The sequence below is a fragment of the Strix aluco genome, chromosome 5, assembly GCF_031877795.1.
Source record: "Strix aluco isolate bStrAlu1 chromosome 5, bStrAlu1.hap1, whole genome shotgun sequence".
In the NCBI taxonomy this organism is placed as follows: Eukaryota; Metazoa; Chordata; class Aves; order Strigiformes; family Strigidae; genus Strix; species Strix aluco.
Genome location: NC_133935.1, coordinates 7,765,102 through 7,780,326, shown reverse-complemented (window position 1 = coordinate 7,780,326; position 15,225 = coordinate 7,765,102). Strand labels below are relative to the sequence as shown.

Sequence of the window (15,225 nt, the reverse complement as noted above, 5' to 3'; positions counted from 1 at the left end):
CCCAGCAATTTTCTTTTCGAATAACTGAAATTCTCCTTGCATCACCTGGTTGAAAGAAACAGCTTAATGCAGTTTTGAGCAATCCAGTTGCAATGCAACAGCAGATTCCTCACGCTGCCATTTGCAGAATACCTTCAATTGCATATCCCTGGTATGTGGGGCTTGACATTCATAGAGGATGTAATACATGAAGGTATCAGGGCAGATGAAGACAAAACACAGAAAATGGATGTCTGCTGAGCCTCATACAGAGTTCACTGAGCTGAGGGGCTTACGGTGGGAATGTCCCCAGCAAGGGCAGGTCTGCTTTTCAATAGCCATGCCTGCAACCATCAGACCTGGGGAAACTGTGAGAAAACCAAGTATTTGTTTTAAGCAGTGTACTAGGAGCTAAAAACTTTTGAGTTTTCATCTCAGATTGTCTGGGTTACTTTGGGTGAGTCATTTTGTCTGTGCCAGAGTCCATTCAACTATCAAAGGAAGATGTCCCTGACTCCTAGAAAGTTGCCAGGTCCTATGAAATAATGCTGGAGACTTTTCCTGCTTTGCCAAAATGGTCTACAGAAGAATCTACAGAAGAAAACCTAGCAGTTACTTTACCAGAGAACCCCACTGAAGAAACAGCTTGCGATGTTATCATGATATGTGTAGGTGAGGTGAGCATGTCTCTGAGCTTGCTAGTTTACCTTGTGACTCATGCAACAGCTTTGCCTCCCCTAGGATTTTACAGTGTAGTCCGTACTAGACTATTTTTATTTTTAGTTCTTCAAACAAGGGAAAGGATTTGCAGCTGTGGATTTTACTTTCAACAATGCATGTGGTGCCTTTTTGGGTTCAAGTTTTTACAATCCTAAAGGGATTTGAATCAAATATATTAATTTCCATGAAAGGCAGTTGAATAAATGTATTTGGCAGAGCTTTTAATCTTCTGTCTAGAGCATGCTAATATAGCTGATCGATATGAACTAATTTTCTTGGAAGTAAGTTCTTTTTGGATGAACTTTCTAAGCAGCGATGAATGACTACTGGAGGAATATGGCTAGCAGATCAAGGGAAGTTACAATCCTCATTCTCCGTGGCATTTCTGAGGCTGCACTTGGACTGTGTCTTGTCTGCTGACCCCACAGTTCAAGGGGAACTTGGAGAAACTGGAGAGGGCTCAATGGAGGACTAACAAACTGGTCAGAGTTTGGAGCACATGACTTACAGGGAGTGACAGGGGGAGCTGGGCTTGTTTAATGTGACCAAGAGGAAGTTGGATGATTAAAGAGCTGCCTACAAATACTTGAAAGGCACTTACAAGGATGTTGGAACATGACTTCTCTTGGTAGGGGCAGAAGACACAACATGCAGCTGCAGCTTGGGGAGTTCAGATTAGACATGAGGAAAGGCATCTTCACCAGAGATTACTGCAACACTGGAACAGATCACTGGAGAAATGGTAGGTTCTCCATCCTTGGAAGTTTTCAAGATCTGACTTGACAAAGTCCTGCTTTAAGTGAAAAGATGGACTAGATAACTTCCAGTTAACTTCTTGTATCACAGCTGGGGCACCTGTTTTTTGAGCTATACCAAATGACAGAACACTTCAGATTCACCAGAGAGAAATCTGGGAAAGGTAATACTAAAACACACTCTCCTCATGGATAGGCCAACACCTTGCAGGAGTTTTTCTGAGGAGCTTAGTGTTAACCACTTAAAATCTAGCCCAAAACCTCTAGAAAGCCTGTTGGCCTTCTCAGTTGTACTCACAGCAGCTGGAAATGTCAAGAGAGAGAGGGAAAACTCATTGTACTGCCTCGTCTGTGCCACCACCGCCTACAAGCTGAATCACATGGGCCATGCAGAGACCCTTAAAATTGGGCTGCTGGGGCCCAAGTTGCTATTGGGAATGGGATGGAGGCCAAGCAGTTTGAGGGCAGATTTTAAAAGTCACTTAGATATCTGTGCATGTTCATTGGTACCTACTGGGATTCTCAAGCCTTTAAAATCTTGCCCTGTTCAGTGGACTGAAAATATTTCTCTTCAGTTTTTGGCTACACAGCACATTTTTTGCCAAGGTCCTAATGATCGGGAGCTGACTTGTGAGTGGTGTGAGCTGTTTGGCTATTTGCCAGACAGGGTAGCCCTCGCTTCCTCTGCTGTGTGCAGTTCTGGACCTCTTTCCTGTAAGGTTTGTGTTCAATCAGTCCAGCTCCCGACCTCTTCAAACCAATGTGAAGTGTCATCTTCAAAGAGGCTTTGCCCACCCCATGTACAAAAACTCTTCTCTGCTGGTGAGGCAGATCCTCCTGGGTTACATTTCTTTTGGGCAGGCAGAGCAACTTTTAGACATCAGGTGAAGAAGGCACAACACAAGCCTGAGCTGTCTTTTGGTAGTCCCCAAGGAAATTGGACATGCACTGTTATCCTTTCCTTTCCCATGCAGGTCACTGCAGGGCAGAATGAGGTCTGTAATGAAGGTTCGTTATCTCATTGCACTTGCCTTTCTTAACTCCAAAGTTCCTGAGCTTGCCAAACTTCTGATGATGATAGTAGGAGAGGAGAAGGACAGGCAGATAATGATTTTATCCTGCACCCTTTTTAATCTGAAAATTATGCTTTATATCCTCTAACATAGTTCTCCATTATTTGGAGTTAGGACTATAAGTAAGAAAGATATTCTACTGTCACTTGCAAGGGTAATAATTACCAGAGCTATTGATCCTCCTGCTTCAGACCAAGGTAAAGACAGTAAAGACAGTGGTCAGAAAGAAATTTCCCTCATGAGACAACATTGTCCATCACAGCATATTATGTGGATTTTTACATGATGAAACCAGGAAGGACTCCATCAAACAGCAATAATTTGATCTAGATGTGCCAATAACTTGACCTGGAACAAGAACCAGTACAGGCAAAACAAGACCCAGGCCACATCTGTTCTGCTGTGTGAGGGCAGCTGCTGCTCTGGGGAGCCGGTTAATGTGTTACATGCTGGTAACGGGTTGAACTTTTGGCAGCTTCCCATCATGTCACTGTCCCTGTTTCTGTCAGGGTGAAGGCCAGATTATCTTAGACGACTTGATTGTCTAGGCACTCTCTGGCCCCTTTTCCTGGCATTAGCCCTGGGTGGGACCAGGAATGGAGAGAACAAGAGAACAGAGTGGGTGGAGGGTGAAGGTTTTCAGAGTTTGCATTCCTTTTTCTCAGACCCTGGGGTTCAGAAGTGGGGGGTTAGGCACACCCACTCTTGTTTCCCAAACCCTAGCTCAAACTCGTGCTCCCAGTTTGAAGGAAATCAAACTGCTGCTCTTCCAGCAGCCTCCATGACCAGCGCCGTGGCCAGCTCCATACAGGGAGCCCTGCCAGAAATGGAGGCCTTCCCCTTAACTTCTGCTGTTAGCCCTTCTTTTCTTTCGCCACCACCTTTCTTCCTCTGTTGCCTGCTGCCCTGCCCCAAAAGAGAGACAGCTCCAGCCTGCTGGACACCCTCCCCTTCCTCTCCCCCTCAGCGCCTGGCCTTCTGCCCAGACTCAGAGCTGCTGGTTCCAGCTCCTCCTTACCGCCTCTCTGTTTCCTGATGGGCCCTGGCCCCCAGCCCTTATCTCCTCCAGCCCCTGGGCTGTTTGCAGAGAGGAGTATAAAGGGGTGGACTCGGAGGGCAGAGGGGGAGTACAAAGCAGCACCGGACCAGGCTGGGTGTCTGCTTGACTCACCACGACCTGCTCTGCACCATGGGGAAGGACGGGCTGCTCATCAAACCAAACATCTTCCTCCTCCTCCTCTTCTTCCTTCCTGGAGACACCTCGCCCGCCACAGAGCCGTAAGCTATGCAGGGGGGTCTCTGGGCAGGCAGGAGACCTGGGTTGTGTTCCTGTGTCTGTTGCTTTGTCTCTTATCTTCTGCCTACTTTCTTTCACCCAGGAATAAAGATAAAATACCAGGGCTGGGTAAAGTGTCTTCTACAAGCAGCAACTCTAGTGCTTCAGGGAGACCTGAAACAGTCTGTGGAACTGAGATATCAGTAAAACCTCAGGAAAAAAAATATAAGGAAAAAAAAAAAGGAAAAAAGAGGGAAAGGTCTATGAGAATACTTTTTGCTGCTTCAGTGAGTTGACAAAATTTCAACAAAATTTTCAGCACAAAATTGGTTCTTTTGAAAGGCAACTTTTTATAACTGTTTACACATTCAGTTTTTCTTAAGAGACAGACCTTTTTGAAAAAGACAATGAAAGGTTTCATTTTGGGTTGACTACCCTACTCCCAGGTTAAAATGCCCAGGAAATGGGAGTGGTTTTGTGGTTGATAATGACAAAAAAAAAAAAAAAAGGAACAAATAACAGATCTGGCATGACTAGAAATGGCTTTATTTTTTAATTCACATTTTTCAGCTCAGCCAATGGAATGAAAATTCCCTTCACACCCAGGGTTATGTGGCACTGTAAGACTGTGACTTTTAAGGTCTGTGAGGGTGTATTTTGCTGCATCCCTTCTTCATCCCCTTTTGCTCTGTTCGTATGCGAGGGGCGTGTGTGTTGTGTGCCTGTGTAGCAGGAGTAGCACACGAGGGGTCGTGACACCCCCGAGACTTCTTTTCCTTTGGCTTTTTGGCAACATCTTTTCCTCCCCAGCAAAGCGAGGCTGTGCTGCAGCGCTTTTGTCAAATGCAGGGTAAGCAGACAGAAGGGATGGGATCTGAGGGGCCAGGGCTTTCTCCCTGCAGACCAACTGATGGACATAAAGGTGTCAGAGCCTCTCCTAACCCTAAAGGGAATACCCTGCCTTACTGCTGAGGTGTCAAGGGCTCTTCTGCCAGCTGCTCGCTGCTCTGGGGATGCCTGTCAGAGGCCAGTCCTCACCCACCCAAAAGGGAGCACTGTTGCCATTAGACCGATCAGGTTTGATTCCCAGTTGCGGTGCTGGGCACAAGTCGCTCCGCTGGGAAGGAGGCTGCGTAGGGCTGAGCAGGGACCCCCTGCTTGGGCTGAGACATAGGGGCTTGATTCCCTGAAAACCTGAAATTTACTCCAGTGTTTTTGCTTAAGATCTGGCACCACTCTGTGGCAGCTTTGGGTCTCTGCGAGGAATGACACTAGTGCTATAGACAGTTTGCAGTGTGTAGTCAGTGGCGTTTATTCACTGGGTACCGGCACCTGTGTGACTCCTGAATCCTACTAACAGCGTCTAGCAAAGGTGACAGCTAACTTTTCCTCACAGACGTTAGTCAGAGTCCCAGGACGAAGTGCTGCTGTTGTGCCAAAACCTAGAAAAACATATCCCTTCCAGACATATGCATTGAGGATTTCCTGCTGTATTTTACTTTTGAGACTGCCCTCTCCTGCTGTTACAGACATGCTGGAAGTCTGGTTACACTCCTAGAAAAGGCACCTCTCTCCCTGTACAGTGAAGGCAGTAGTCATCAACTGATTGGTTTATTTGTTCTTTCTGTACAGCTCCTGTTACATGTTCCTGATCTTCTGACCTGTCCTTCTCCTCTCTTCCTAGGCAGTATATGGTGCTACTGCCCTTTCTGATACACACCGATTCTCCTGAGAAAGTCTGTGTTCAGCTGACCCACCTGAATGAGTCTGTGACACTGAGTGCCACACTCGAGTATCAAGGGGAAAACAGGAGCTTGATTGATGACGTGGTGTCCGAGAAGGATGTGTTCACCTGCATCCCTTTCTCTGTGAGTACCCATCCTTTGGGGTGATCCCTTTTGCCTGGGATAAACTGTAAGGGCACTGAGTAGTAATGACCAGAGTAACACTGTGTAGGTATTTACTTTCCTCTTGGCCAAAGGTATATTCATGTCTGTCCTCAACACCTTCTCACTGCTGAGATCTCCTTAGCGTGCTGCTTGAATGGGAAACACTGAGTCCTGGAAAACCAGCCCCTCTCTAGGACAGGAGGAGGAGAGGCCAGGAGAAAGAAGTTGTTTTAGTATTGATACTCCTGATGGCCATTTGGTGAACAGCTTCTTCAAATGGCTCTTCACATCATCCTTCAACAGCCACAGATTGTCACTTGAGTGTCTTCGAATTGGTGTAGAGATTTTGGACATCAGATGCTTTTTGCCTTGTGGATATAGTACTCTGAATTTATGTAAGAACATAGGCCTGTGGTTATGTCTGAAAAGGAGAGTGAAGGGGGAAATTCATAGCTTAATGTAACTAATAGCCCCAGGAACTATAAGAAGTCATAGGCAACCAGGAAAATTGGTCATCTGGCTCAGAGCATAGATTACGTCTTTGACCTGAAGGTTGAAGAACTGGACACTGAACAGGTTGTCATCTATGTCTGGGTTTGTCAGATATAGGCTGAAGATTGAATTTTGTCACTTGGAGAGAAATGTATAGTGATCTGGCATGTCTGGTTTGGAAAAGTTCTGCAAGGACCAGGGATGTTATCTGAAAGAGAAGGGGGATCATTCCATTGCCCCTGTGAATTTCAAAAGGAAAAATACAGAAAGGTTTTGGTCAGGGTGATAAGAATTTCTTAAAATTGAGTGACAGAGCTGGGAGTTCCTTTGCTGCACAATACTTGCACAATCACTGCACAGCAGTAGGAATGAGTAGGAATATGGGACAAGTAAAGATCAGTCTCTTGTTCCTGATTAAAGTTCCTCTCACCTCTGTGTTGGGTCCATCAGGATTATATTACATCTCTTATTTCAAGAAGGCCAGTTCAGTTCAGGAAGTCTTTAAAGGTGGTCCCTAACATAGTTGCCTTCTTATTCTCCAGCTTCCAAAATCAAATAGCACGTCCCCAGTCACGTTTATCACTGTGATGGTGAAGGGGGCGACACTGCAGTTCAGGAGCCGCAAGTCGCTGCTGGTCAAGAATTCTGAGAGCTTGGTCTTCGTCCAGACAGACAAACCCATCTACAAGCCAGGACAGACAGGTACTGGGGAAGGGGTGGAGATTTGTATTTGAAGAAAAAATTCGTACTAAAACTCAGTCCAACAGTTTTAGTACGAATTTTTTCTTCAAATGCAAATGTTGGCCAGATGTTGACTGCTTTCAGTGGGGTCAGAACTGCAGCTCATGGCTGAGGGTTATGTTTTTCATGCTCCATGTAGGAACAACCTGGGGAACCTTAAGATACACGCATGTGTCTGGAGCACCTGCACACACTCCCTCTGTCACTGTGGGCTCTGTTGTTGTGGTCCATGCAGTTAGGGTCCGCATTAAAATCAGAGAAAGACTGGATATTTGCCCTATAGAGAAAAGGGCCAAAATTCAGACTAAGTAATGAAATAGCTTTCAAAGTGGCAGCTGATTTTGCTCAATGAAGACAGAGACAACTATATAAGCCATTTATTTCTTCTGGGCCATTGATCTCCTAAATTTGGCCTGGACAGGAATGAATGTCCTAAAAGAGGCACTGAGTTCTCTATCCATCCAGAGCCAACACAGACTTGCAGCCAAGTGCTGAAATAATTTGCCTGCATTCAACCTTCCTAAGAAGCCAGTCTAGTTACAACAAAATTAGAAGACCCATGTGAATTCCAATGTAAAAATGTATCCTTGCAAAGTAGACAAAGGCAACTTAAATTTAACTTTTGTCCCAATTAGTGAGATTCTGATGCCCATGATGAGTAAGATGTTCACACTGCCATGGATTTGCCCTTAACATCCTCTTATTCGTGCATTTGCTTACATGGGTAACCTTCTAGCATGACTTAACTTTTTAGTGCATAGAATTTTTTTAGAAGAGAACAGCTTTTTGCAACTGATGTTTTCTGGTTGGTGATTGCACTGTGGAACCTCACTGTCTGCCTTTCTCCATCAGTTCTATTCAGAATTGTTTCTCTGGATAAAGACTTCCGTCCCTTGAATGAGGTGGTAAGTATGATACCTCCTTTTCATTAGTTTTTCGGCCTTAAGTCATCTACGTGGGGAAAGGGAGGAAAGAAATGTCTTTTGGGGGGAGCTCTCAGTACACTGAGATAATTGTGCAATTCCTGGGTTACCTCAGGTCTTGTTAACAGGGTCTGTTCTCCAAATTTCTGCATAAGGCTGCCTTCTGCACTCTTGGAAAGTCTTGACAAGCTGCAAACGAACAGTGCTGGTATAAACACCTCAGCAGTGAGGAAATCTGCCATTATCACAGTGTACAACTGCTCTTGCTAGTCTTGCAGATCATCCAGAGTTAGTCATTTCAGCTGACTTTTCTGCCTGAGACAAAGAATTGCCCCTCCTCTTGATGTACCTCAAAATGCTCTGTTGCTCCCTACCAGGAACTTTTTTCCTTATCCTATGGTGTGATCAGCTTGTTCCCTGAAATGTGGTCATAGCCCTGGTGTTTTGGCTGTGTTGCTTGCACTCTGTCTAAATATGCTGTTTCCGTTCTTTTTCTAGTTGCCGCTGGTGTATATCGAGGTATGTACAAGCAATCATGTTCACATCTATTGCACCTCAACCTGGCCAGAATAACGACCAGTCACCTCAAGATGATTCTTGTCTATTTTATGTATTAAGCAGGTCCATATCATTAATTCAAATATACAGAGCTTTAATTCATATGATGGCAACCATGTACTATGGGCCCAGGTTACAGCTCCTTCTATTGTCCAGCCCTGGGCTCCCCACACAACTCTCCTAGTGCCCCCTGCTCCTGCTCTGCAGTCTCCTGAGACACTGCGGCTGGGCCTCCCCTCACTGCTTTTGCTAGTGATTTTTAGTTCTCATTGCAGACTCCCACTGTTCTCACAATCTCCCTGTGATCACATTATCTGTAGGACCCAAAGAGAAACCGTCTGTACCAGTGGACAAAGGCAGAGTTAAAGAGGGGATTAATCCAGCTGTCCTTCAGCCTCACCTCTGAGCCTATGCAAGGGACCTACGCAGTGGTGGCACAGCAGGCCTCTGGGAAGACAGTTCGGCATCGTTTCTCTGTGGAGGAGTATGGTAACTGTCGCTGTCCTGTGAGGAATGAAGGCTTAATAGAGCAGGGTGGTAGATCTGACCAGGATGTCCAGCATGGCTGTAAAAATGTCTCCGTGTCCTCTCCCTCCCAAGCATCATCCCTTTCTGAGGAGTGAAGACTGAAGGTCTTGAGCCACACCTCCTTGAGCCCCAGGCCATGCAGTGCAGCTCTTCTGACTGCCCACCTCAGCAGGGCTCCCATCAGGAGGAGTAATGTGCTTGGATCAGTCTGTGCTGGCAACCACGAGCCTCACCACCTTTCAACGGTGATTTCAGCCACAGCCTCATCTCCAATTGGCTACATACCAAGTGTCATGCCATGAGTCTGGGGGTCCCCTGCCTAAGGCCCAAAGTCCTGACCTTTTGGTGTAGGCTGGGGCTGTCTGTAAATTCAGATCTTACTTTTCCTTCCCCACATGCTAAGCCTGTAACTAGCATGACACAGGTGACTTAGTGCCTTAACCTCTCTCTGCTGCTCTCACCCCTGTGCCAGTTCCATCTACTTGGCTAGAAAATGGTATCCCAATACACACCTGCACACGGTCACAACCAACACAGCTTCCCAGCCCAGCAAGGCAGCTGCAGCCCTTGTTACATGGTCTGACGTGATCTGGCTCATGCAGCAGAGAGGAGTCCCAGAAGATGAGCTGGAAGTCCTTTGACCTCTTTCAACTGCAAGACTGTTCTTGTGCCCTGTGCCCTGAGTCCTTCCTTGTTCTCCCAAGACAGCGACCACCCGCTTCCCCTCCTGCAGCTGGGTTTGGAAGTGATGTCACCCTGTGCTAAGTCACCAGGGAAGCTATGGGGTCTCCCTTTTTTGCAAATTGGTAAAATCTACATGCTTTGGAAATGCAGAGACCAGGCTGCAGTCCCAGCTCTGTATGACTGTGGGAGACCTCGCTGGACTTAACTCTCTGTTTTACTGTATCCTACTGCTGTGGGACTGATAACCCATGTGTGATCTAAGAAGCTGCTGTATTTTAATAGCCAGTGTAATAATCCTGCCTTCTTACCTGGCACAGTGGTCGGCTGTGTGCCTGTGGTTTTCACTGACTTCAATGGGATGTGCAGGTGGCAGAAGCCTCTAATATGTGACCATTTAGGTGCAAAAGGGTTTCAAGTCATTTATAAGAATAGCCTTTGAGCAGCCTTCATGTCTCATTCTTATGTTACTTCCTACCACATAAACTGTTTTCCTTTGGTTCTGCTGCAGTGCTGCCAAAATTCGAAGTAACAGTGAAAATGCCCAAGGTGATCACCATTCTTGATGAGAAGCTGACGGTGACAGTTTGTGGTTTGTGAGTGTCATTCTTTCAAATCCTTCTGGGTTTCAGGTTTTTCTTCAGCTGAAAGTCCCTTTGGGAGACTGAGATATGATACTTCACTATATTTCTCAATCATTTTGGTGTCCCAGCACCAAACAGACTACATCTACCATTAGACAAAAGGCAACAATTATTGCTTGGGGCACTTTGTATGTAACATGTAGAAACGTACTATTCTTCTGTTTTTTTGGTAGGGTGGTTTTTTTGCATATTTTTTGAGTTATAGGATTTCAGACCAGCTACAGTGCTAGGGAAGAGGTCTTCAATTTAGTTTACCTGGGAATGATGTTTTAACTGTGGCTTCTACTTGTCATTGCCAAGAGGAAACTGTAAATGACACATCTGCCCTTTTTCCTTCGGGCCACCTCAATCGATGCCGCATAACAATGTTCAAGCATCCTGCAGGGAGAGCCACAGCTGGGCTGAAGAACAAGACAAAAAACCCAGTGCACATACATATACAAAGCAGTTCCATCAGAATTGGGTGGTGGGGTAGATACTTGCAACATGTTCTCCAAGATGAGGGGTACTCTCAACTAAATCAGCGTTAGGGTAAATGAAGACTGAAGACTTGTGTGTTATTCCCAGGAATGCAGTCAGGACTATAAGATTCAGTGCTCCTGCCCCATTGCCAAGTTTGATCCTAAAATGTTACCAAATTTCTTTCTGCTTTTTATTTCCTGTGATGACCCTGCTGTATCCTGGAGGCAGCTCTAGGGAAGAGTCCTGGCTTCAGCAGGGGTGAGCTAGTAATTTTTCTCCATCCCTCTTACATTCCTAATGGCTCTCTTTTTCTTTCAATCCTTCCTGCTGGTAGATACACATTCGGGAAGCCTGTTCCTGGCCTCGTGAGCTTCCGCGTCTGCCGGAAGTTTGAACATGCAGCCACCACCTGCTATGGTGAAGAGGCTAGAGCAGTGTGTGATGAATTCTCTGGACAGGTGAGTCATGATTACTCTTGTGGGTAGAGTGATAGGAGAAAGTGTTTATTGAGCATGCCTTGTAGGCACAGGCTTGCTCTGAGTATGTACAAGCACAGTGTGAAGAGGGAAGAGACTCCCATGTATTTTAAGGAAGCCTGAAGGAGAGAAGATTGGGTGCAAGATGAAATGTGGAAGATTAAAATAAGGGGAAGGTCTGTGCAGTAAGAAAGATGTGTGTAAAGGCAAGAAGCTGATGGAGAAGGAAGACATGGAAGAGACCTAAAAAAGGTCAGATGGAGTGTAGACAGTGTAAGAGAAGTGAGATAGAAAAGGCACAAGTGATGAGAGCAGAGTTGGGGTTGGCTTACACTGGAGACAGTGTGTGGGATCAGAAGGTGGTGTTGGAAGCAGGAAAGGAGCAGAAACCAGGGGAGGGGTGATGCAGTTTGAGCAAGAAGGAAAGGAATATGAGTTTAGCAGCAGTGGTTAAGACAGACAGAAAAAAACCCCCACTTTTTTCACTCTTCAGACTCAAGTCTACAAGTGCAAAACTGAATAGTGTTTGAGCATTGATGGGTGCAACTGTACTAACTTAATTGACAGAAGCTGAGGTAATAGCAATTGTGGAAATATGCCAGGACAAGAAAGCAAGCAGAAGATATTCTTATGGTCCTTGGGGTCTGCTACAGTGTGATCCCCAGAATTGCCTCTGCCACTGCTGTTATCCATGTTAAAAGAAAACATGAACACTGCGGTGCTAAGCTCTGTTTCAGGCATCTCTTCCCTTTTCTGTGGAGACCTGCCTCATACATGAAGATGCTGAAGAGAGGTGGCAAGCTTTGGAAATACTTTTCCAGCTGTCATCTTCTTTCTACACATACACAGGCTTTGGTTTATGTATCACTCATATGGCTTGTGCATTTTAAGTAAGTCAGCAGCTATATTCTAATGTGCCTGATGCCTGGCAAACGTTTCCTGTGTGGCGTACATTTGAATAATTCCCTGTGCTTCTGTATCAAGTGTTTGCAGTTTCAAGCTTCACACACACATTCACAAAAATCTTCTAGGTTGCAAACTCTTTGCTCTGATGTTGCTGCAAGTACTTCAAAATGCTCCTAGCCAAGTTATTTATGCGGTTTTCCAGTTTTGATAAAAACAACAGAGGGCATGATCTGTGAAGTTATGGGCTTCTCTTCCAGTTCAGAGCAATGCACAGTTATGGATTCATTAAGTTGGATAAACATTATATAATTAGACTATAATGGTCTTCTGTTTTCCTCCAACAGACAGACAACTATGGCTGCATTTCTGAAACAGTAAAGACCAAGTTATTCCAGCTCAAGAGAAGTGGATATGAGAATAAGCTCCACGTGGAGGCTAAGATTAAAGAGGAGGAGACAGGTAGGAAACATCTGGACCAAAGAGCTGTGTAATAAGCCCAGGAGAGACCAACAGAGGGGCCTGCCAAGTAGGAATGAGGGAGAAAAGCAGAATCTTGCTTTTCTGAAATCCTAAAGTTTTCCTACCTGGAGGCCAGGAGCATCAACAAGCTTGTTCAGCAGGAGAGGGTTGGTCTGGAATAAAAGCAATTCTAGTCAGGCAGAGGCAAATTAATTCTTCACTATTCTTCCTGCAGGAGTGGAGTTGACTGGAACAAGCTTCTCTGAGATCACAACCACCATTAGCAAAATCACCTTTGAGCAATCAGACTCCCACTACAAACCTGGAATCCCCTTCTTTGGGCAGGTAGGGAAACCATGAGAATGGAATGCCATGAGCACCAAACAATCATGCTACTGAACCTCCTGGACAGATACACGCCCTCCCTCTGCAAAGATGCTGGACCTCAGTGCTCCTAATCCCCATGAGCCTCCTCTCCTCTGCAAGCTCTCAAACTGGGAAACAGCAGCTGAGAGCCCTCATTCTGCTCACCCCTCTGTCCTTCTGCTTCTGCCAGTCAAGTAAAATTCTGCTTTTCCAGTCACCTGTTTAATACGAGGCCTAAGGGGTGTGAGTGCATGTCAATGTCCACATCCAATCCTCTGACCCGGAGGTGGAGATAAGAAAGGTCCAAAGAAATAAGATTCAGAAAGTTTGCAGCTCTCTCTTTCAGAGATAGGTGATGCACATGTAAAGTACAGTGAAGGCTTCCTTGTCTGACATGAGCCCAACATCCTTATCCTGGTGGTCTGTCAGTCTGTTCAGGTGACAGGCATTCCTCTCCTATACTGTTTTTCCTCTTCCAGGTGAAACTAGTGGATGGGTCTGGTGCTCCAATTGCCAATGAAGTTGTGAGGATTTCTTTCCAAGGAGGTCAGACAACCAACTACACAACAGATGAAGAGGGCAGGGCACGGTTTGCTCTGAACACTTCCACGTTGTACTTCGATTCTGTTGGAATTAGGGTGAGTCCTGCAGGCAAGAGGAGGTGATGAAGTGATCCACAGGGCTGGGAGGGGAGTACCTCTGAAGTTTCTACTATATATGCAAAAGCACTTTAGCTACTTCTTCCTGGTTGGTTGTGCCAAGCTTGACACCATTGTGGTGGAAGTAATCGTACAACAAACCAGGTTGTCGTGTCACAATTGTGCTTACCTTGTAAGTGTTTGATTTCTGCTTGGCAATAGCAATGTAGGGTTAGAAGGAACATCAAGAAATCATAATAGTCCATTCTGCTCCAAGGAATCACCAGCCCTACCTAGACAAGTCTGTTTCAAGGGTGGGTCTAACTCCCGTGGTGGAGTGCTGCTAGTGCTTCACTCTCTTTTGAAGTAAATGATTTCCCAAGTATCTCATCTCAATATCCTTAGTGATCAGTTGAGGCAATCTGCATGTCTCAGGGTTTAATTTGGCATTCTGAGTTTCTAAGTGGTTGTCCTTATTTTTCTCTCTTTTTTTTTTTTTTCTCTTTTTCCTGCTATAAAGAGAAAGAGTATGAACCATTCACAGAAATTCTCTCCCTGGTATGGAATTTGTTTATCTGGGAAAAATAAGTGCTGCTAAGCATCCTTTTGTTAGTGGAAAATGAAGCATGTAATATGCACATTTCATAATATCTCACCCTGGAATAGGGCAGATTGTCTAGAATTATATTTGCTCTTCTCCCTATAATTCTTTTGTCACAGATTAAAACCATTAAAAATTATCCAGAAGTTACCACTAGGTGCTTGAAGTTTTCAGAATTTTGCAGGGTAAAGAAAAGGCAAGAATTCCCGAGTATAGTGAGAAAGATAAGGAAGTAAGGGCATGTGAGGACATGAAATGCTGAAGTAGCACCCTTCTAAATGTGAAATATCTTCCCCTTGCTCTCATTTTTAAGAAGATCTGAACTCTCCTAAACTTCTATTCAATTCAGGTTTTGAATTCTCAGGTGGAGACTCTTCTTCCTTTTCTATAGCATCCTTAACCTGATCTTGGCACTGGTAATCTCCAAACTGAACAGCACTATCCCTTCTCCAGTGCCAATTAATGAGAAGAAAAATGAAAATCAGCTTCTTTTCTCTTTAAACTAACAGGATATTAGAGAGGGCAAGGTGTTGGGGTAAAGAGCCCTTGAGGTGATACTGATAGTAAACAAACAACTGATATGATTCAGCTTGTTTGAGACAAACACCAGCTTCTCTGGGAGTGAGATCATTCCCAGTGATTTGCTAAGGATACCACCACCCTGTCTTGCATCTTCCTCATGTGTTTGTTTTTTTTCTTGTATATTACCTTGTTGCTTAAATACAATGAATACCAAACCTTTAATACTAGGCCATGAATTTTTGGCTCCAGTTCAGCCAGCTGCATTTGAGGATCTATGTGTGTATTTCCTCCTTTTCCAGGCAACACATAAAGTACACCCCTACTGCTATGACCGTGCCTGGGTTGTTCCATATTATGAAGAAGGCTATCTCCATCTAAAGCGCTTTTACTCTCCTAGTAAGAGCTTCCTCAAAATTGAGCCCAAGGCTGAAACACTGACCTGTGGCTCCTCCACAGAGGTCCGCGTACACTATATCTTTACTCCAGAGGCCATAGGAGAGCAGAAGAAAATCGTCCTTTACTACCTGGTAAGCTTG

At 45.1% G+C, this 15,225-nt stretch overlaps 1 protein-coding gene across 1 annotated transcript in view; it reads left to right on the top strand.

Annotated features, from left to right (window-relative positions):
* Positions 1–3,308: 3,308 nt before the first annotated feature.
* The window catches only part of LOC141923975 (alpha-2-macroglobulin-like), a 32,044-nt gene continuing 20,127 nt past the window's right edge, over positions 3,309–15,225 (top strand). The window contains 14 exon segments of the mRNA XM_074825756.1: positions 3,309–3,541; positions 3,543–3,675; positions 3,678–3,805; positions 5,488–5,671; positions 6,727–6,886; positions 7,778–7,830; positions 8,347–8,367; positions 8,727–8,895; positions 10,127–10,211; positions 11,056–11,179; positions 12,448–12,562; positions 12,798–12,907; positions 13,408–13,566; positions 14,989–15,216. Coding sequence (XP_074681857.1) covers positions 3,309–3,541; positions 3,543–3,675; positions 3,678–3,805; positions 5,488–5,671; positions 6,727–6,886; positions 7,778–7,830; positions 8,347–8,367; positions 8,727–8,895; positions 10,127–10,211; positions 11,056–11,179; positions 12,448–12,562; positions 12,798–12,907; positions 13,408–13,566; positions 14,989–15,216 — 1,902 coding nt within the window.